Source organism: Ambystoma mexicanum, chromosome 5q (assembly GCF_040938575.1).
Source record: "Ambystoma mexicanum isolate Mex_15411 chromosome 5q, UKY_AmexF1_1, whole genome shotgun sequence".
Lineage (NCBI taxonomy): Eukaryota > Metazoa > Chordata > Amphibia > Caudata > Ambystomatidae > Ambystoma > Ambystoma mexicanum.
Window position 1 is genome coordinate 530,349,512 of NC_090933.1, and position 23,407 is coordinate 530,372,918.

Sequence of the window (23,407 nt, forward strand, 5' to 3'; positions counted from 1 at the left end):
TTAATTTGTGCCTATTCGAAAAATATTTATTTCACCAAAATGTGTGTTGTATTAATTACGTGCAAACTGTTCATGCACCTTTAACAGCATTCATCTACTGTGCCGTCTAGAAGTGATGTGAATCCATGAATAGGCCACTCCCAGGCAGCCCCTTGTAAGACATACTGCATGTGTTGGGGAAAGCAGCTTATGAGCTCACACCAGCCCTTAGATCAGGGGTCCGGAAGCTGCTGATCTCCAGAACTTTTGGACTATGACTCCCATGGTCCCTCACTATTGACTGTGCTGGCTAGGGCTGATGGTACTTGTTGTCCAAAATATCAGGAGAGCCAAAGACTGTAGACCGCTTCCTTAGATGATAGAGGTTATGCAGCCAAGGATTTTCATTAAGGCGTCACCACTCCCTTATGACTTCAGGGTACAGTGTGCTCTGTGCCCTGTTGGAGGACACAAAGGAAGTGTTTTTTGCAGTTTTATGCCTGCACTGGCACTACAGTCTGGAAGTCCTTTCTCCTCCTGACAGGCATGAGTCAGGGCCCTCAACCTGTGGCTGTAGACTGCACAGAGGTGCATCAGATCTCAGCTCCACATCACTTAAAAGCAGGTTGCAAACTTAAATGTGTTATGCCCCACAGTAGGGCGGAAGCCCATGAATGATGCTGAGTGCTAAGTCTCCCCTCAGAGGTTTACGCTCCCCTTTTAAGGGTGCTGATCTCCCCTTTCACACTCCATCACAATTGGTCGCGGTGGTTGAGGCGTGTCTTATCCGTGATTTTGCCTCTCGCTTTCTCATTCTTTGCTATCACGATGTTCACCCTCAAAATCTGGCAGCTGGACTGGCCGCTTCCAGGTTCAAGCTGATGCTATGACCATCAGAGACATGTATATATTGACGTCGGTGTGGGGTTGGCCGAATGTGTTTCCCCTCTGCCTAACGTACGCGGTGCACCTTCTTTGTTGTCCTGCTGTAGACTAGATGAGTTTAGTGCTGCACGTAGAGAAACCAATGCACCAATACTTCAGACCATCATAGAAGTTCTTAAATAAAACCTCAGTGAAGGGCCTGGTGACGCGGACGTCACTCAATGATTGTCAGCCTACCTACAAATTCCCACAGGGGCTGGCGTACAGACTTTGTAAACTCTCTACAAGCCCCCTAAGCACCCTCCCCCTGCACAGGAAGTGCCAGAAGATTCCTCGAAATCAAAAGCATGAAGCAGCAACTTCCCAAATGAGTGAGACAGGAACATATTCAGAGGCAAGCTTACTTTTAAATATAAACAGGATTGGTATGTAGACAGGTGGCTCGTTTCCCCTCCCTACTCTTCCTAAGCCTCCTCCCCACTCCCTGTTTCCCCTTTTCTTTCCACACCATCTCCCCCCTTCTTCCTCCTCTGTTAGTTTCCCACTGAACATGTTTGCCACCATTCACATCTTTTTGATTTCTCTATTGATGTAATGGAGTCTGATGGGATTGGGGTTGGCAGCTTTGTCTATTGTGTACATCTGGGCAACTGCTCTTTGTTCCAATGATGCTTACATGTGGACATTTGACCCAACACGGGAAACCCACCCAGCCCGGACTTGGAAAGGATTGACAGATTGATAGCTCTTTCTTGATTCTGTGGGTGCTGGTGCATGATCGTTGTTAGTTGGTGGAGTTATTTGTCTGGTTAATTCCAATAACAAATGAGACTCCTCCATTCTAACTAGTTACGCGACCCCTACCTTAACTTTTATTTTATTGTTGTACAAATAACAAACATGTATCAATTTTGGAATCATATTGGTGGTCATGTGTGAGAATGACATATTCAGCCTGGAAAAAGACTGTGAAGGTCGAAACACGTGTCGTCTGTGTTCTGAGGGTCCAGGCGGACACAGGGACCTAATTGGCACTATCACCCACAGTCGATTATTTGTATTGTATTTACATATATATTCTTGACAAGCACAGCAGGTTATACGTCTAAGTGCCCCTTTTCTGTCCTGTTACAAGTCGACATGGTTATGTCTGATACATTATGTGGGTGGTGGTGTATTTAGAAAGAAAATCAATAAACAAAAAGGTTTAGTACAAATATAACGCCAGGTGAACAGAATCCAATTGTAAAGCATTAGTGAATCCAATTGTACTTAACATGTGTTCATAGGTCTGCTGCTTAAAAGAAGTGCTTACAACACGTCATATTTCACACAGAAAATATACTGCACTTGTCGTCCAAGTCTCCTCCACGGGAGCCAAATCCACTCCATGTTATCAAGATATCCAAACAAAATACATTTCAACACAGGCCTCATTACAAGTATGCCAGTGTGGAAATAACGTGCCGGTATTAACATATGCCAGCACATTTTCTCACCAGCATACTACAGGTTTGGTGGTGCGGTGGCCGTATTTACCTGCAACTCCGAGCTGCCGGTAATTCCAGCACCCCACCACTAAAAATGGTGGTATTGCTGGCACCGGTATTTCCGGTGCTGGTAATACCGACAGTTCCCCCCGTGGACTCCTATGGGACTCCATGGAATGGGGAACACCCACCCTTACCGGCACTTGTAATCTGTAAGTAATTCTGGCAGACCAAGTGCTGGTAACGGTAATACTGTTCGGTGATATCCCGCCGGATTTACCAGTGGGATACCATGAAACTTCTAATAAGGCAGTCTTGGTCTGGGATCATTTTAAAATTCTGTTGTGTCTGGGGCTTGAGAGGATAGTCATTGGCGAGGGCGACCCTTCTACAGTGCGTCAGATCCTTACTGATCGCAGGGTGGACCGAGGATGTCAGGCGGTCCCTCATACTGCACTCTAATGCAGTTTGTCTCAAACACTTGGACCCTGAGATGCAAAACTGTTGGCTGAAGCTGGTTCTCTCTTTTTGCTCACAGTCGAGTGCTACATGGTCCCCCGGCCATGATATGCTTCCATGGTCTTGGCCACCTTAGCTAACATTATTTGGATTGCTGTCATGCCAGATACTTGCATGCATGTTTATGCGTGTTTGTGCTTTATTTGTTCCTGTGCAGGTGGTCACTCTCACTGTTACCGTCTACGCTCCCTACGTCTTTCCTTGTACTCCAGTCATCAGCGAGGAAGAGCTGCAGTCCGGGATCCGGCCTGAGCCGTAAGTCGCCGGCAAGAGTGCTCTCTTGTGTATTTTACAGACATGGATAAAGACCATAAAGTGACACAAACAGCTGTAGAAACCTAGAAAGAAATCCTTTCTCAGCCCCCACACCCCCTTACTGTAATGAAATGACCCTGAGAAAAGCTTCCAAAATGCCAGGGACCAGATCCACTAATATCCCCATAAATATTCCCAATGCCAGTATGCGGAGTGTGTGCAAATTTGACCATGAGTTCCCAAAATGTGCAAGTTCCTGATTCACGAAAGGTCCTCGGGTTTATTGTGGAGGTGGGCTATGCAAGGCATCTTTGTGGTGCTGTGGCAAGCTATGCGGCAGCCATCTGACCACAAGACTCTTAGCTGCTCGTTGAGTCCACCGGCGGGGTTGATGGTCCGCTGACATGTTTTTCAAGGGGTGAAAATAAATATAGGGTCCTGCTATAAACTTTCCCTTGCTGCCTGCAGAGTGGATGGCTGTTTTCTGTGGTTTACGCGTCACCTGTCCCTGCTGTTTCAATGTCCTGCCTGCTCTTGCTGACTTCCTGATCTCATTGAGTGTTGCGCGGCCCTCACTTCCAGAGCCTGCTCCCATTGTTATTGCAAGGCACTACCCAGACTTTCCTTGGTGTCTTGACCCTCCCCATAGACATATGGGATATCACTCTATTTAGGTGTGTGAGTAAGGACTTTACTGGGGTGCCTTATCATGGGTTAAGTCTTCCTTTTAAAAGTTATGCATTTGCCATGCATGCTGTATTGCTGTTTTAAAAATCTTCTGGAAAAGAATTCTAATTCTAATATTTACCCATTATTGGTAGTTCCTGGGAAAACACTGGCCGGTAGGTGCTTGGAAGCCCGACTTGTAGGTTTGAGAGGAGTGTCCAGGTGTAGCTTTTACACCTATTTCTGAGAAATGAAAGTGTACTGGGTACATTTGTAACCAGCATCTGCAGGTTAGATTCAGAAAGCAATGCACTGAATCTGTTTTGAAGGACAAAATTCTAATGTTGAGTAATTGTTGACATTTGAATTGTATGTGTCGAATACATAAAGTCTGAATTTTATAGTATTTTATCTTGTTTGAATTGTGTGATGTATGTGTTTGCTTGTATAAGGTTGTTGGATACAACCAGTGCTATAATTAAACCAAAAAAAATGTAAAAGTGTAAAAAGTGGTGTAGAGATGACAGCTGAGCAATTGATGCTTGGTGGTCTCCTGGAAATGGTTCTTCTTGTGTGGTCCCAGCAGCCTCAGTGAATGAGTGCTCAGCTGCAGGCCTGGGAAAGGAGGCAGGAGTAGTGAGGATGAGGATGGCTGGTAAGTGCTTGGAATCGGAGAAAGGGGTCAGGGCGGATACAGTAGGGAGCAGTGAGAGTGGGCGGCATCCAAAGCGGTGTGTGGGATTGCGAGAGCTGCAAGGATCCATGGACACACTGGTAAATGTTGCCGGAAGGCTTGGACCCTGAATGGCTCTCAGCATCAATGAGTCATACTCAGGGAGAGGATGTACCTGCATTCCATGTGCGCGGCTAGTAGCGTGTACGCCTTATTTGCCACATTTTGAGGAATTGTATAATATTGTATACAGACTAAATAGATGTGTTTTCTGCTCTCTCCATCTCTTTTCCATATGAGCCTCCTTTCGGTTTACTACAATGTTGCACCTTCAGGGAATAGGATGCACTTTAAACTTACCCCTCCATCCTACACTTCAGGAAGGATCCGACGACCCTACTCTTCGAAGAACATGCCGCCAATCACTGATGCCCCCCCCACTCAAGCCTATTCCTCCCCCTCGCCGCCTCCCTTTACCCATTGCATTTCCTCTGCTACCCATGCACAATACTTCTAACGCCCTGTGGGCATGCCCTTTGCACAACGGTCTGCTTCTAAACCCCTTGTGTGCATGCCCTTTGCACAGCACACTGTTTCTAACCCCCTGTGTGTATGCCCTTTGCACAGCGCTCTGTTGCTTTCCAGTCTCCTGTGTGCATGCCCTTTGCACAGAGCTCTCCTTCTAACCCCATGTGTGCATACCCTTTGCACAGCGCTCTGTTTCTATCCCCCTGTGTGCATGACCTTTGCACAGCACTCTGTTTGTATCCCCCTGTGTGCATGCCATTTGCACAGTGCTCTGTTTCGAACCCCTGTGTGCATGCCCTTTGCACAGTGCTTTCCAGCCTCCTGTGTGCATGCTGTTGTGATTTAGTCTTCCCTGGACCCTGCTTTTGATGCATGGAATGTTGAGAGTGACTGACGAGGAATACTGAGTGAGAGAATGTTATATTATGAGTCGTTCTGTGAATGTCAGTTGAGAAGATGGGGTGACTGAGAGAGGATGCAGGTGGATGTTTATGTCCCTATGTACTTACCTGATGTACCTTGTAACCGGTACCTGGAGTCTGAATACAGTAAAGATGTTACTTGCACCAGCACTGAGGTCAGTCATTCTTGGCCAGGGATCTGCTACTACGCATGCCCTTGGCACAGCGCTCAGTTGCTTTCCAGCCTCCTGTGTGTATTCCTTTTGCACAGCGCTCTGTTGTTTTCCAGCCTCTTGTCTGCAGTCCCTTAGCACAGCGCTCTGTGCATTGTGTCACACACCAAAACCAGATATCCACAACACAGAATGCAAGTTGACTTCAGACTCCATTCATACAGGTCCCTCCACAAGGGTGTACCAACAAACACATCCCCTGGGAAGACTACAGTTAGTCGAACAGGAGGCAGCCCCAGAGCCATATATGGTCTTTCCACCGAACATCCAGTCAGGAAGAAACAGACAGAGACAGGGCTTCCTGGGACTTTGGGAAACAAGGTGCAAAGGCAATACAAACCAAGAGGCTACAGTGGCCATCTTGCCTTTCTTCAGGAATCAATTGATTCCTATGGCAGGGCCTGGGTGTCCCAAACATGGAGGGCACTCAGAGCCACTGTCAAGTCAGCATGTAGCTGCTACCAGCCCATACCCTGCTCTGAGGGCAACACGCAGGTGCCCAAAAACACATTAGGTGCCATAAGGGTATCCCATGGGTGTTGTTCACCAAAAGAAAAACATAAAGAGCTGCACTGCCAGAGGATCCAGGCTGGTCCTCAGTGGCAGAAAACATAAGGAAAACACACACACACAGAAGTGGTAGGACAAGGGCTAGGAGGCCCTGTTACTCCAAAAGGCATTTCCAGCATCACAGAGACTCACCTGGATCTCTGGCCACTGCATCGTATGCGTCCTGGGCTCAGCAAAGGAGTGCAGAGGATTTGTCTGCTCAGATCTGCTATGAGGCATCGCCACAGAGGAAATGTGGGCTTCTTTAGCACTGTATAGCAACTCCACTGACATAGGGGAAAAAGGGCCTGCAGGTGGAGCCCTGAATATAGAAAATACACTGGCACGAGGAAATAATTAACAGCACACTGCCACGGAGGAAATAATTAACACACCGCTATGGAGGATAATGTGTTTATAAGTTCAGCAATGCCAGGCACTTCTGCAGAGTGGTGGACAGAAGCATAAAGGGAATGTACTTTGACCCTTTGAATATAGACTTTGACGGATGTAACAAGACATACACTAATGACTAATAGCAGACTGCAGCTGCCATTGTTATTTAAAGAAGGGAAATAAAGTAGCTCCATTGTGTGAAAAGGAGGAAATGTATAGTATTAAGGGGGGAAGACCAGGGAATGTGTGAGCAGGAACCTGCGTAAATCCATATGGTGTAGTATTTGTTTGCAAAGGGTATCCGTATTGCCCTCAGTAATCCAGGGACAAATAGTGATTGGAAAATTAAAGTGGGTTAACTGACAAATGAAGAACGTGTTATATTTTCTTTTAGGTTTTGTAATACAAGCTCCTGCAATGCCTAAAACCTCCCCTACAGTTTACTACAAATGCCGCTATGTATTCTTCCACCTTTTTACTTGGGTGTTCATACCTTGTGCAGAAAAGGTGTCTTCCCATCACTACATTTAGCTTTGCCAGGTAGTATTTGTCATGTTTTGCTCTGGTTTCTTGGAAAATGTCCCTTTGTTCACTTAGGATTACTCGTAAGTGCCTACAACAGTCTTGTGCTTCTCAACCTAAGCAATGCATCAATATTTGCATACATGTTTCTGGGGTTTCATCTAACCTGTCAGTTGCTACAAGGTATGTCAGGAATTCAGCTTTCCATCCTCTCCATGGTATGGAGGGAACACCCGGATAGTCCAAATATAGGAGTAAACATATGAAATAGTGTACTGTAGGATATATTTTGGGGTTATATCTAGTGTATAGTAGTATTTTCTGTACTTTGCTATGGTGATATTTTTATAGTGGTGAGACTAATTTCAGAATACTCCTTAATAATTATTTCACAAGGGTCACAAACAATAAACACATACTGGACCTAATACACTGTGAATAAATGGCTAATGCTCTCCTATGATGTTTTATTTACAACATCACGATGATGCTCTTTGGGCTGTGTTCCAACAAATGTAAAGCATGCAATTTAAATACAACACTTTCAGTCAGCCTCGCTGAGTAAAACAATTCACTGCAACTACAGACATGCACACACATCGCACATCTGAAAGGCTCAACTCCCACAAGTAATTTACCTTATGTTTTGCCACATGTGGTAAAATGTGAATTACTGCCTCCAGTAAAATAGGCTTACCACCTGTTGGACTTCAGTCTATGTGTTAACAATAATTCGGACACATAATAAAATGCTAGTCCAATTTCTTTGTCTTTTATGGCTTTATAAAATGTTAAAATTCAGAAAATTACCCAACAGTTGTATTCTGCTGTACTCCTTTACAGAGACTTATATTTAAACATGGATACAATAGATTGTGAATTGCTTTAAGAAAACAAACATATTTCTATCACACAACCTGTAAGCATTTCTCACATACACTCCGTGCTCCTCAATTACTGCTATATTTACCTAGATTAAGCTGGCGATATTCCCGACTCAGCTTGGCAGTAAATCCTTCCCCGGCCTTTCTGCCTGCCTCGCACAGGGTGAAACCAGATAAGGATTCTCGAGACTTCGCAGCTCTGCTAAGTATTGCCAACCCAGGAGAGAGAGAGCCACAGCCTTAATCAGCTTGCAAGCACTGAATGCAGTCTACCTAGGAATCAGCACTTCTGCCTCCTGCGTCAGTCAGTGCAAGAATAGGAATGCCTCTCTAACACTGCCTCAAACCCTTTTCATAAAGAAGCCTGTCACTCAAAACCACCTCCCTTTGCAAGATCGTCCCACTAAAACATCACACAATTTCCTCTGTGCCTTTCTCATTGTGCTAATTGCATAGCTGAAGAAATAAACTTATACATCTTTTACTTGCACTTTCTGCTCTAATAAAATGCCATAATTTTAGTATAACAGATCTTCACATTCAGTCCCAGCCTGCACGTTTAAATAATTTTTCCCATTTTCAGAGCATTATGCATTTCGCTCAGTCTGCATCCAGTTTATATCATGGGCTAAGTTGCACTATTTGTTATTATGTGAATCTGTTATATGTTAAATGGGGTTGGGTTAATTAGTATGTTAATTTCATGTTAGTATAATTTTTTTAGTGCAGCTAAACCCATCAAAATAGCATCCTGGAGCAAAGTGATAATTTTCTATCATGTGCTCTGCACATTGGCATCTATTTAATTCAATCTGAGACTCATACTCTTGAGTACCTCAATGAGTCTCACACCCTTAGCCCGAACTGAAGTTCAAATCATCGCTAAAATGTGAATGCTGAAATGCATAGTCTAGATGTTGAAATGCAGAGTCCAGACATTGAAATGCGGAGCCCAGATTCCTACTCCTACAGTACGAACATGTAAGATCTAATATAGCAGCAAATTGCTTCTCACGCCTTCCTCAACTGGAGAAGGGCACCGAAACACACAGAATACTAACATGTATTACATTTAATGACCACAGTGGAAGCAACAGAAGTTATGAATGTCTTGGAATCAGAATGGACTGTAGCAAGTGAGCTGGATCAAGTCTTGGCGAGTCTCAAGCAACATAGTCGACGAGGGTGGCCTGTAGCAAGAGTGGTCAGTGAAGAGCTCAAGCCAGATTTTAAAGTTGCAGATGAGCTAAGTATAGTCAGGAGGATGGTACTAAGAGAAGACTGAATAATTCCCCAGTGGGCGCAATATTATACAAAGCACCCATAAAGGTCATCCCGGCATATCATTAACACAGAGACTAGTGCGTGAACGTTTTTGGTGGCCTGCAATGGTCACAGAAGTAGACGATTTTGTCAGAGTTTGTCAGTACTATTGTGGACATGACAAGACGATAGCAGCATTTGGGGCTCTATTAACGCCTGTTGAACTTCCGCAAGAGCCATGGCAGAATGTTTCCCTTGATCTCTCAGGCCCTTTCATTAGATTGCAGAGGGACAAAATATTTGCCATTGCCTTGGTTGATTATTATTCACGATGGCCAGAAGTGGAATTTGTAGAACAGGTTACAACATTTTTTGTTATAACATTTCAGTGTTTATCCATGAATTGTGCCCTGAAATCATAGTGATTAACTATGGCATGCAATTCGTTTCCCAGGAAATTAGGTATTTCTTGGCGAATGCAGGGATTAGGCACCAAACTGTGGTGCTCTATCACCCACAAGTGAATGGACTTGTGGAGAGGTTTAACAGGGTTGTAAAGGATGAGTTGCAGACAGCTTTATTAGATGTGTATCCAGTGGAAGAAGTCATAGAAGACATCTTAGAAATGTACAGACACACCCGTAATGGTTTCACTGGAGTCGTTCCCTTTGAAGTGATGCAGGGGAGGAAGACAGTTAATCATACAAGACCATGGTAGTTAATAAGGGAGGTGAAGTTCAACATGAAACCCTTTCATGATTTAGTCAGAATGAGGGAAAAAGAAAAACATGATTTTATTAAGGCTTACTATAATGCTAGGGTCCGGTTACACAGCAGGCTCTCTAGTCACTGGAAATCTCTACAGACACCCTTTCATCATCTTCCTCTTAGGTTTCCGCTCCAGTGGTAGACTTTCCAGCAGCTTCCAGGTTCGGAGTATTTATCAGGAACTACTTTACAACTTCTGCAATCTCTCCCTGCATTTTACAACAAGGGGCGGTCTGGCTGTCCAATCAGGACAGCCAGCCACCCACTGGGGGTTGGATCCTTTCAGGAAAGGGGAAGGACAAAGGGCTGCAGTGTTTTGGACTCCTCCCTCACTTCCTGCCTTCTCAGACACTCTGGAGCCTGGGCAGAGAGTCCAGAGGATTCCTGCCAAAGAGAAAAACTTCCACTGAGGTCTTTCCTGCCTAGAATGGCAGGGGAAGACCTCTGAAACAGCAAACATATGAGAAATGGCGAAAAAAGATGGACCCCGCCATTTCAGAAAAATAGTGACCCTTCTGTGCATTACTGAGGCTGAAATAACAGCCTGCAAGTAATAAAGACATAAAAGTAATACAGATAAAACCACTGCCACCAGATATTCAAGTAAACTGCCAATTGTAATAAACATGTTACCAGGTAAGTAAGAAAGAGAATACATTGTATCCCCCAGCACTCCACATAAGGTGGGGTGTGCCGGCTCACTTATACAAAATCTAAAGGGGATGAAAATCAGTAGTTCACCCAAGTACATGAAGGAGAAATTAACAGGGGAGCCCAAAGGGGAACCCAGCCTAAGCCCAAAGGGGAAACCCAGCCTAAGCCCAACCATTATAGGAAACTATAATTCCAACCCTACACTATGGAGAGACATTAAAATGTCACCCATAAAAGACTAGGTGACAGGGGAAAAAGATTCCCACTTACATAGGGGCAAAGTAAAATAATTACCAAGTTCAAGCAAAAAGTTCTGTGGTTGACACAGGTCAGGAAGATTTATCATTAATATAAACATCTTATCTAACAGTTCGTATGGAAAGTGGAGCAAATAGCCAAATGCTCCACAGGAGGCCAAAGAAGCACCCCAGTAGCAGAAGATGAATACTTCTGGGATACTCATTTTCCTAACTTGCGCCTATGTGGAACGACCGCAAGGGGGGAAGCTCCAGCAACCCTGGCTAACCAAGATGCAAACGGGTCTGATGCTCCAGAGAGAAGTTGATTTGATTTGAGGATTTAGATCACGCGAAACATGACAGACTGAACCGTATACAGGCACAGATGATATAACACAGTAAATAGCAAGACCGGATGATTAACTATTACAGACATCAGTCACCTATGAGAATCCCTAAGTCCCTTATCTTCCTATTTAAAAAGGTATGTTTTAAGGGCTTTGCGAAACTGACAGAAGGATGCCAATACTTTACTCTCCCGAGGGAGCCTGTTCCACAATCCAGGGCCTTGTACTGATCATTTTCTGTCTCCCTAGACACACAGGCGGGGGTGGAGGGATTACCAGCAGCAACAGGTCCCCCGAGCTGAGAGTCCTCGTAGGTTGGTATCTGATCATTTTATCCACCCGATATGGGAGTGCAAGACCGTTCAGGCATTTGTATATCAAACAACCTTAAAACCAATTCTGTCCCCTACAGCCAGCCAGTGAAGAGACCAGCATTAGGCGGAGATAGAGGAAGACTTTCCCACTCAAGTTGTACACACCATGAGGGTGGTTTCCCAGAGGAGAGTGTAAGTAGGCCTTACGCAGACCCACATTTTGAATATGCTAGTCTGATAGCGCATAGAGAAGTTCCTACCTCTACTCATGAACACGAGAGGTCCATGTCAGAAAGAGTAAAACAAGCAAAGCATCCCTTACACATTCCTATCAGGTACAGGGAGTTATACCACTAAGATGAGGATAAACTGTTAGGGCCAATATCACATTGAAATTGTGATAGTAAATTGTGTAACTTTAGGAATTCCCATAGTGTAAGACGTATTCATATAGGATGCTGTGCGTGAACAAGTTACTAAATGAGGGAATCATTTAGGCTGTCAATGTTAAGTTATGTTTGTTTGTTTGTTTGTTTATTAATTTGTATTGCTCACCAAACCCAAAGGTATCTGGGCGCATTGCATAAAGGTACAGGTATTACAGTTTCCTACAAAGTACAGTACAATTCAATTCAGGTAAAGTGCAGTAGTAGACATACATATTAGGCAGACAGGAAATAGTATAAGGCCAAAACGTAAGCCAAGACACAAGTTAACAGAGGACAGGAGCAGAGGTACTCAGATATCATTTGCGACAAGCCATATTTTGGTATTTTTCCTGAATTTTTGGAACGGCCTGTCCATTCGCAAGTGTAAAGGGAGAGAGTTCCAGAAGTGGGCAGCCTGAACCGGGAAGCTGGTACCCTGGGATTTATTTAGGTTGAATCTGGGCATTACGATACAGTGTGAGTTTACAGTCCCATTGGGGTGTGCTGAGGTTTTTCTCATGATTTTGTCACTGAGGTACTGCGGTGCAGCATTATTTAGGCATTTGTCAGTAATGGATACAATTTTCAGATGGATCCTGTCCTTAATGGGGAGCCAGTTGTGGGTTCTTCTGGCCTCAGAGATGTGTTGCCTCTTAGAGATGTTCAAGGCTGTTCTTAAGGCATTATTTTGTAGGATTTGTAACTTGTTTAAGATTTGTTTGTTAGCTCCTACATAAAGGTCATTACAATAATCAAGTTTCGATAAGATTAATACTCTCGCTAGTGTGATGCAGCTGTTAGTAGATAAATATGGTTTGACCGCCCGAATCAGCATGCACGTGTACGCCGTAGCCGAGGCAGTTGCATTAACCTGTCTGTCCAGATTCAGGGTTGAATCCAGGTAGAATACTAAAGTTTTTGTTTCCTTTGCAACTTTGATGTTGATACCAACAATGTTAAATGAGGTGTATTGGCTTCCCAATTTAATGAGGTTGGTCGAGGCTCCTAGAATCAAGATCTCTGTCTTGTCATCATTCAGGCATAGGCCATGGACAGTCATCCATGCCTGAATGATTAGGTATATTCTATTGACTAGAGTCAGGTCTGTGTCATAGTCACCTGAGAGAGGTAGGAGTATCTGGGTGTCATCTGCATAGTTGGTGTAGGTGACACCAGATGGTCCAGATCACCAAACAACGGCTTTTTAAATATATTATACATGGTCGGTGAGACGCATGAACCTTGCGGCATGCCGCATTTGATAGGTGTGGGATTGGCGGCCGCTGAAGGAGAGAAAACTCTCATCAACCTGTTGTTGAGGAAGGATTGGATCCAGTTGGTGGCTTACAATTGTAATGGAGGAGGAATTGTTGTTTTAGATACTTGTCCTTTCTTCCTTTTCCCAGTAATGGATATGTAATGTTGGGGGCATTTAAGCGGTTTACAGTTAGAGAGGAACGTCAGCCGGAGATGTGCAGTGTGCGGGCCACTCTGTTTGTTTTGAATAAATAACGCTAAACGCCTACCTGACTCAGCAGTCTTCATTTCAACAAAGTTTCACATATCTATGGCCCGTCCGCCTGCCTCCACCTGGCTATCTCCACCCCTCATTACTCATTCCCTCACACTATGAAATCTTTAGGTCCCCTCAGCCCCTCTGTTACCTGCCCTAGCATGTACTACTTCCTGCTTTTGTTCTTTCACCCTATTCACCCCTCACGCTCCCTACCTCTAATTCTAAGTCCTTCCCCACTTCCTCAGTCTTCAGACCTGTCCTAAAAAGGCCCTCCTTCCCACTTGAAGGAGTGCCCGAGCTGGTAAATAGTATTACCCATCCCCCGCTCTGCCCATCCTCTCCCATCTCCTGTATATACATGTGTATGCGGCTTATGACAACCCCCTTATATGTGTACATTTTTGATACTGTAAACATTGTTCTCTGTAGATTGTGTTCTTATCATGTTGGTGCGGTCCCCTCTCACTCATACTATATCTGGTTAACGAGGTGCATGGCAGTTCTTATCTTCCTCCCATGTCCTTTTTTAATTTCCTCCACACTACTTGGAAAACCCACATTCCATATCCCACTGGAAAATCACAAATGTTGCCCCCAACCAAATATCCCATGAGACAGCAGTAACTCTTGGTCAACACCAACATGGACTGCAAATGGCCCAACAAAAGAAATGTCAGCAAGTTCTCCGGTCTGACCATGAAATTGTGTGTATGACACTTTAAAAACCAATGTAACTACATAGATGAATTATGTTCTTTTACAGAGACATGTGTAGAGAATTCTGATGAAGCACAAACTCGCCCTAAAGACATCTTTGTTATGGCTATTTTTTAACAGGGCTGGCACTCAACCTTTCAAGAGTGATATTTCACAATACAATTGTCCTCCAGGCATCTCATGGGATGGGACAGGTGGAAGCAACAACACCAATCAAACGTTCAACCAAGGTAAGTGCTGTGCCATTACTGTGTTGGATACTAATGGCTTGATACACAAAAATGTTTCCCTATGTGCATGCGTCTGTTGCTTACACAAGTAGGGCACATTAATACATTTTGTTTATGGGCGTCTTCGCGGTGTGGAACAATTGCATGTGCAAATGACCTTGCATAAGTAATTTGCCTGACCAACAAACTGTTGAAAGGTAGATGGGATGTAGATGTGTAGTCCCTTTGCCCCCTTCCATGGCAGCCATTTTGTTTGTTTAATTTGTTTCTATCTTTTTCATAGCCGCCATCCCTGTGGGCCATTTTCTTCACTTTTATTTCTTGAGTTGAGAAATGGTTTCAACAACGTTTTCTCAAATCGAGAATAAATACTATTAGTACCCCAGTACGGCGTGACAGGGTATTAGTAAAATTAGAACCCTCGAAGGGTGGCATTACCGGTCAGGTAATGCCCCTGGGGCTACGTTAAAGCCCTCATTTTTGTTCAGGCTTCTAACTATCACCCCAGGGGCATTACACGACCGTTGAGGCCCCCCTCCTTCGGTTCTATTGCTGAAAAGATGCATTACAAGTGACAGTACTGACATTAGCATAGTCCTGTTTTTTTTTCAGACCTAGCAACACCCCTGCATATAATATATTTTAGAGAGTTGCGATGGACTAAAGGCAGAGGATAGAGTCCCTTGTATTTTCAAGAAGCATCCTAACCCCCACCCCCCGAGACCCCGACTCTTATAGAAAAACAAAGCCGTCGCAAATTAAAACCTAATCTTTGATAAATAAAGCAATAAGGGCATTGTTGGCCCGAACCATTTGTTCTTCGATGTCCTCAATAATCCGTCACCTGCATAGGTCTACTTACCACACAAACCACCTGACCCGGAACCTTCTAGAAGGTCCAGTCTCATGGTGGCCTCCATCATCCTTCTGCATGTTCTGGTAACATCTCATTCGCTCACACAATACTATTATCTTTGTCGTATGAGTGTCCCAATCATGTGACACACCCAGGTGCCAAGGCCTTGAAACATAATGCCAGCAGTTCTAATGCCGGCCAAATAATGCTATGCTGGTCCACTGAGTAATTGGTCCACTAGTTCTATACTGAGGTCACATAAGTCCTATCAGAGCTAAGACAAAAGCAGTTTTTTCAAAAAGTCAAAATGCATTTACAGCCTCTATTATTTTTAAAGCCCAACCTGCAATAGAAATGGGGAAAAGGAGCAGTGAGTAGCGCAGGAGAGTGAATAACTGTAAACGGGAAGACGGATGGATTCAAAATATGTCAGCGCCCTACAGACTATCTTGTAGACTAGACTAACCAATCTTCCCCTCTGTTGTGCAATCATCTGGATACACTAAAATCCAAACATAAAGAGCTAATACCCCTACTCCCTGTCATCTGTGCCTATTGTGTCTTCAGTGGCGGAGAGCCTAGGCTAATCTACTATTCAACTTTAAGCTCTCACTTCTTAAATTGTGCAGGGATGTGCCCTCTAATCCAATGTGCGAAACCCTTGAACACAATCTAGATCTATGGTGCAGGGCTATCCAGCATTAATACCTAAATGGAAGTATTTTGATCCTAGACCTTTCTCTGAGCTTCTCTGAGCTCTCCATGTGTTACTTAATTGGCTATAGGGTTTGCTGGTTTACTCTCCACCCTGAATACATCCTCATGTGATTGTTAGGTTTGCAGTGTCTTGAGTTAACACAATCTTTTTTCTTGTGGTCACATATCTTCCTTCACTTTAAACGTTGTCTGGATTCACATCTAGAAATTCGAAGCTTAAAAAGAAAGGGGACTTATGATTCTGGGGCATTTTCTTTTAGCAGACATCTGGGGCCGCTGCAGAGGAAGTTACCCGCAACTCTAGGACATTCGGGGTCTGATTCACAGAAAGTTTTCCTATGGGATTGCGCCATTAGACTCAGGCCCTCAGTGTCATTCGAGTTTCTTCCCTGGGATCAATATTTAAGTCTACTTGACATCTTAAACATATTTAGCTGCTCCTGAGTTACTAATATCTGGCATTTCTTTATTGTTTTCATTTATTGTGCTTGGTTTGTAAAAACCTTTCACACGTGACGCTACAAAAACTATTTATATCACAATCATTACACAATTTGTAACATTCTCAATATCATAATTATAGAAAACCAACATTCAAAATCTTATGTGCAAAATGAATCGCTGCAATAATTTAGTTACCATTAGAATATCTGGTGTAGACCTTCTAACCCGTAATAGGGTGGGAGGTAAAACAGTTTGCATTTGGCAGATAACCCCTACTTTACTGTTACCATCCAGACTCTAATGACCCCTTCATTTATAACTTTAACTTAATACAGATGTGCAAATGACCTAAAATAGGGTTTCCACACTGTCTTATTTTTATTTCTTTTCCCTACTTTAACACTTATTAACACCCGGGGCGGTGGCACAGCAAATCAGGTTCCGTGGATCGAGGGCTGAAACCAGTAATCTCAGCCCAAATTCCATGGAACCCGCAGGCTGCCTCCCCCAGCGCCATCTTCTCTCCATCCTTTCTCTTTTGTATTTATTTTTAAAACTAATCCCAGCCCCTCTACCAAGCCCCACTCACCTGATTGTGGGGCCCGCGCCGGTTGCCGCAGCAGCTTCCCTCCTTCTCGGTTTGCAGCTGCCATAGAAATGGAAGAGGGGCTTGGTATAGAGCCCAGCCTTATCCACAACCATGGCGGCCATCTTTGCAACGTACTTTCCTCCAATAAACGGAATGCTGCGCGCGTCTTGTTCTTTGAATGAAAATACGTATTTCTTAACACCCCGAGCTACACAATATTCAAAGCATTCTTTTAAATGAAAATTTATTTGGAAAATTGTCTTCATTCTTCAATCTATAATTGGTATCCGGGCAGTGCTTTGTGTCTTCCATAAAGGCATATTTTTAAAAAATAGGGCTTTTCCACAACATGGCGGCCATCTTTGCTGCGCGCGTCCTGTTCTTTGAATGAAAATATGTTTTTTTTTTAACACCTCGGGTTACACAATATTCGAAGCATTCTTTCAAATTAAAATGAATTTGGAAAATTGTCTTCAATCTATAATTGGTATCGGGGCAGTACTTTGTGTCTTCCATAAAGGCCTGTTTTGTCCTTCCTTTGAAGCTGCTGCGCTGCTCGTTGAAAACGGGAAGAGAGGCATCATGCTACTGTTCAAGCGCGGGACACAGGAAGAGTTTGGCTACGCCTCGCTCTTCACAGCTCTGGGCTTCTACTTCTTCCTCTCCTGCTGGACTGCTGGGGCAGCTGTTGCAAGTGGGCTGGTCATCCCCATGCTGTAAGTACCCCCAAATACAGTGTACAGTGACAACATGATTCTGTACTGCGACTGAATGTGTACCACTCCACTGAGGGACATCTGACAGGCTACGAGAACAAAGCTCGAAATGTCTTTGGAGTCACTCAGAAGGTCAGGGTGAAATATCTCACTGTTTATATTGCTTATGGTCACCTCACCATTCCTTTATTACCCCTGTACTGTCTGCTTGGATTCAGGTATGCATATATTTCCTCAGCCAAAAAATGCATGCGAACATGTCCCCTGCTTTCTCTCACCACACCACCAGACCTGGGGGGCTGGGGTGCAGAGGTAATCCTGCAATGCCCTGCTGTGCAGTCACACTGTGCAATATGGCCTTGATGTTCCCCTGGTGTGATGTCATTACAGGAAAAAGCAATATTTTCACACATCTTTATGCACTTATGACTTCCTATGCGAGCCATAAGCAACACACTGAATACTTGCTCAGCTCTCTTCAGCCTTCGATCCACTCTGATGTACTGAGGAACCATAGCGGACACCGAAGGTCATGCTTTTCAGAGAAGTAAAAGTGGATGCCCTGGTAAGATGCTGCCAGGAGGCCACTGGCTCCCACCACCCAGGCTGCATCCTTGCATCTGCCTTTGGTGGAACGCCAGGGACACGCCATTCTCACCCTCATGAATACACATTCTAGCATTCCATCATTCACTCTGACCCCATACATTCTAAACTGGCATCCATCCAGCCATGCAGCAAAGCACATCACAGCACACCTCCCTTTCTTACTGAACACACAAACACACACCATCAGACAGAGCAATAGAATGTGTGAATAAGAGTTGACCAACAACAACACCCTTGCAAAACCCAAGAACAAGGGGAGGCCATATGCCCACATCCACACTGGCGAGAAGCTACCGCCCAAACATCCAGACATGCTGCCCATGCCATTATCAAGGTAAAACCACCCTTCGTCCTCACCAACATTGCTCTAACACCTCCACTCACAACACAAAACTGTCATATGCTTGACCCAGCTCCAGGTGTAGTGAATATACTTTAATCCACGTATCTCCTTAACACCTGGCATAGACACCATACACACCAATCCACACATATGACCCACTTCCACGAATAGCCAACATCCCCGCTACCAGTGTGATAGGGAGGATCCATGACTCTTCGGGTGATTGTTACATAAGGCCATCAAGATGCAGGACAGGAGGCCACTGGCTGCCAGCACCCAGGCTACATCCTTCCAACTGCCTATGGTGGAAAGTCAGGGACACAGCATTCTCACACATACACATTATACCATTCCATCATTCACTCTGACCTCATACCAGCAGCCATCCATCCATAATCAAAACACATCACAGCACATATGACGGGCTGATCGGCTTCCTTCTAGCCAATTTCATCTCATGCTCAGTACCGTAGAGCTGGCTCAGGGATTCAGTGTATGCAATGGTGCTTGGGTTCCTGACTCCCTCACCGCATGCATGTAATGAATCTGAGGTGATCTATGTCGTGTGCTCATTGGCACAGCGAATCGTCGCAACGGCGAATGCAGTAGTTGCTATGCTGGCCGAAATTGAAACTGCTTTGTCAACTCTTGCATTGACTGCGCCTGAATATTAACTGAGTGGAATAAACAGGTACAACCAATGTAAATGCACAGAATCCCCAAACATCAGGAGGATAGCTGACAACGGGAGGATAGCTCCGTGGCAATGGGCTCACCTGCTTAGAAACCTCTGGGTATTAAGCGTGTTATAAATAACCTATCATATCATATCATACAGCCATCTTTCAAGGCCCTAACATAACACTACATGTGCAGGGTGTGTCTTTAGGCGTGGAGTCTCTGGCCATTGCGCACATTGCAAGATGCCCAGCTAAGGAAACAGAATGGGAAGATCATTTTCCAATTGTGTTCATGCATCTATTTGCTCACATGTGACTGTGGGAGTGTGCTTAACATAGCGCGCAGTGGAGCAAGTGCAGTGGTTAAGTTTTGTGGTACTGTCTAGCTGTCCTGCTCTTCGCTGCCTGTTGATACGGAGAACTGTTTTTGCAGCTGCCGTGATTCGAGTGTGACGAGATGCCTGCGTTGTCTCTGATTGACTGCTCATGCTGGACCCGTGAACCCGCCTCCTATTTAGTGCACGTACCCGCGCATTGGCGCGCGCACAGTGGAGCTAGTGCGGTGGTTAAGTGTGGTGGTACTGTCTAGCTATCCTGCTCTTCGCTGCCTGTTGATACGGAGAACTGGTTTTGCAGCTGCCGTGATTCGAGTGTGACGAGCTGCCTGCGTTGTCTCTGATTGGCTGCTGATGCTGGGTACAAACGAACTAACCAACCAAACTGTGTTGCTTTTGAAAAAGACTCTAATTACCAATGGACTGGTAACAGCCGGTAACAGCTACCCTTTCTTGTTTATTTTTTTGTTGCAGACCCGTGAACCCGCCTCCTATTTAGTCCACATACCCACGCATTGGCGCGTGCGCAGTGGAGCAAGTGCAGTGGTTAAGTGTGGTGGTACTGTCTAGCTGTGTAGCATGCTAGCTTGCAGCATAAGCAGTATTTTTATTCTTCACTTATTTTTTTTTAGTTAAAACAGTTAATTAATCCTTTGCATCATTCATTCTACTTTTTTTTTTTTTTTAATTCGGAGCATTTAAGCTCTTTTTTAGTTGTGAAGTTAAAAATATAATTTATCTAAATTGTATATCCTTGCGAATTTAATGTACAAAAAACTATGACAGCAAAGAAATTCATGTTGAAATCTGGTATGCCTTTGATGGCGGGGTTGTCATCCGTGCCGACTAAAGCCCAATCTGATGCAACAAAGCGCTCTCTGACCAAATCAGCATTACAATGGCCGGGTACCGTGAGTGTTAAATTACGCCGCACCCTATCGTTATCAGCTGATATTTGTTCCTACTACGATATTGACTCTCAAGCAGGAGCGAATGCTTTTATTGAACCAAGTCAAGCGCCAGGTGCCCAGACAATTTTATCGAGACAGCAGTTGCTTGCTATTTCTTCCAACTCTGTCATGCAAACTCTTGTTCACACAACCCCCGAATCAACTTCCGAAGGCACCGAAATCCCAGAACCTAATCAAGAGAGTGTTAAAATACAAACTATAACAGTGAATACTTTACCTGATTCCAACCTGCAGCCAACTAATAACCGAGTAACTCTATCTAAAACAGCTCTTAGGATGGCTGATCTGAAAACTAATGGACTGAGGGTATCGACAGAGCTAACAGATACTACGTTAGAATCAGCCGCAATTGCAACTGAATTACTTCCAGCTGAACAGCAGCAGAGGTCAACAATCATGAGCGAAATAGGAGACGGCTGCCTGAATAAAAGAGAATCCCCAGTAAAAGAGAAAATCACCGGGTTGGGGAAATCGATTGAAGTAACTGACCTCACATTCAAATCAGTCGCCATTTCGAGAGAACTACTTCCAATTGACATCCAGCAAGTTTCAATAGCCACGAGTGAAGTAGAAAAAGAAGGTACAAATAAAACAGAAAAACCTGGTGAGTGCGATGGAGCTAAGCCCGCAGAAATGATTTCCCAAATTATGGAACCTGTCATATGCTCAGTTGAAGCACAAATAAAGCTGCGGAAAGCTTATGAATGTCTAACCATGACGGGCGACATCGACCATGAGGCCCTTGATTTTATAGATACATTGTCTAGCTCTGAAATTCCAGAAGCTTGCATATTGTATATCTGTTCAAACTCAGGGGATCTTATCCAGTTGCAGGAAGAACACACGCGGAGCTTACTTGAAAAATCAGAACAAGCCATGGCAAATCTACAAGATCCCGCCTGCAATTGCAATCATGAAAATGATCCCCGTCAGTTAAACCTTTCAACGCGACCGATTACCCAAATGGTTGATGAATCACCTTCTTTCATAGCACCAACTCCACGGCGGACGAGATTTCGATAAGTAACCCTTGAATCTGATTTCTTCATTCAAAAGGCACAATCAAAGCGTTTCTCGTTTCCAGAGGCTCCGGCCCTGAACAATACGCTAAGTGCTATGAACACAGCTCTATTGTCAATAGCAAAGTTGTATGAAGTTTTAGACAATAAGGTGACCCAGCAAAGTTGCTTGAAAAGCTCCTAGAGGCGGGACTGACGCCTGAACACAAACCGAAAGAACAGAACACCTCTAGCACCAGATGGGACATTACGGAAAAATCAATTTACGTCAGAGAAAGACCGAGTCACACAACGGCAGGTAGTGATCTTGAATTGGTAAAATAACCTGAAATACACATTGTGGAATCTGACGAATCCTCCCTGCCACAAGTTGCTACGAATGTCTTGAGACCAGTTGATCAACTGTCTGAAAACCAACAATCGATTGGGGAAGCTCAACCCAACTTGACAACAGGAATCTCAACCGATACAGTTGATCTGCCACAGGCAAAGAGAAATATATTTGACCTATTTGGGCCGAACAGTGGCGAACAAATAGCAGGCTCTAACCTCATACCTCCTAAAGATGGTAGAATGAATCATGTCAAATCAACTAATCAAGGTCATTCCAAAATGTTAAGACCAAAGAGACGTAAATACGTTAAAATTCAGTCAAAAACTATAAAGAGAAGATGCGTCTAACACAACAGACGTGATACCTCAATTAGTACCACCATATGAACCTTTAGACACCTTGGTGGCCTTGTCTAAACAAACTACTGTTCTGAGTGAAGTATTGTCCTTCCGTGATGTGAATAAAATATAGCGCCAGCGTTAAGGACGACCATGTTCAAGGATAACAATTCGTTAGCTGCCATCAACCTAATCGGTCCTTATAATCCTGGACTCTCAGCAGCTCAAATATCCATCGAAGACCTAAGAGAAGAAATTAGAGAATCCATCAAGACATATCAGGCTCAACAAATCGGAAGTGTTCAAACAAATGACTCTCTTATGAACCCCACTTTCAAAAATGATAACCTGACAGCTGCTCTAAAAACTGCTGAATCTATGAAGATATCTAATCCGGCTCCTGATAGGCCAAGTAAACTAATGGAATATAACCACACTAAAGACCATAACGTTAAACTTAACACAAATTTCACAGCTTCAAATCCAGACCATATTTGACAAACCTAAAATTCAAACAATAGAAGCAGAGTTGCCTCCACCCAGTATCCCAGCAAGATCTACGAGAGCTGATCAAGTCGTCAATTGAATCTTACATAGTGGACACACGTTCTCACACCTCCAACCCAATGATGCAATCAAATGTCACCTTTCCCGAAATTAGCCTATTACTTCATGGACCAAATGTGGCAGCCGGACCACAAGTTCAGCAACCGAATAATCTTCTGAATATTCGTACTCAAGTCCAGCAGTCTCTACAGGCCTTAGCAACTCCAAGCCAGTTGACTTCGAATAAACAATCGACATTTCCTTGTCTGAATTTGAAGTGCCGGGCTCAACCCTTTCAAACCTATGTACTCAATCGCACAAGTATATTGTATATATGCAATTCTGAAAGAATTGACTTCGACTGACCTTGAGCTGATTGAATTTGCAAGCCAGGAAAACACCTTTGAAGCTAACATCTATGTTAAATCTGCCTTAATTTACAACTTGATATGGC

At 44.1% G+C, this 23,407-nt stretch overlaps 1 protein-coding gene across 1 annotated transcript in view; it reads left to right on the forward strand.

Annotated features, from left to right (window-relative positions):
- The window catches only part of LOC138497503 (chloride channel protein C-like), an 876,774-nt gene that overhangs the window by 162,634 nt on the left and 690,733 nt on the right, over positions 1 to 23,407 (forward strand). The window contains exons 8-10 of the mRNA XM_069621029.1: positions 3,031 to 3,128; positions 14,347 to 14,456; positions 17,607 to 17,778. Of these exons, the coding sequence (XP_069477130.1) occupies positions 3,031 to 3,128; positions 14,347 to 14,456; positions 17,607 to 17,778 (380 nt within the window). The remainder of the gene's footprint in view (positions 1 to 3,030; positions 3,129 to 14,346; positions 14,457 to 17,606; positions 17,779 to 23,407) is intronic.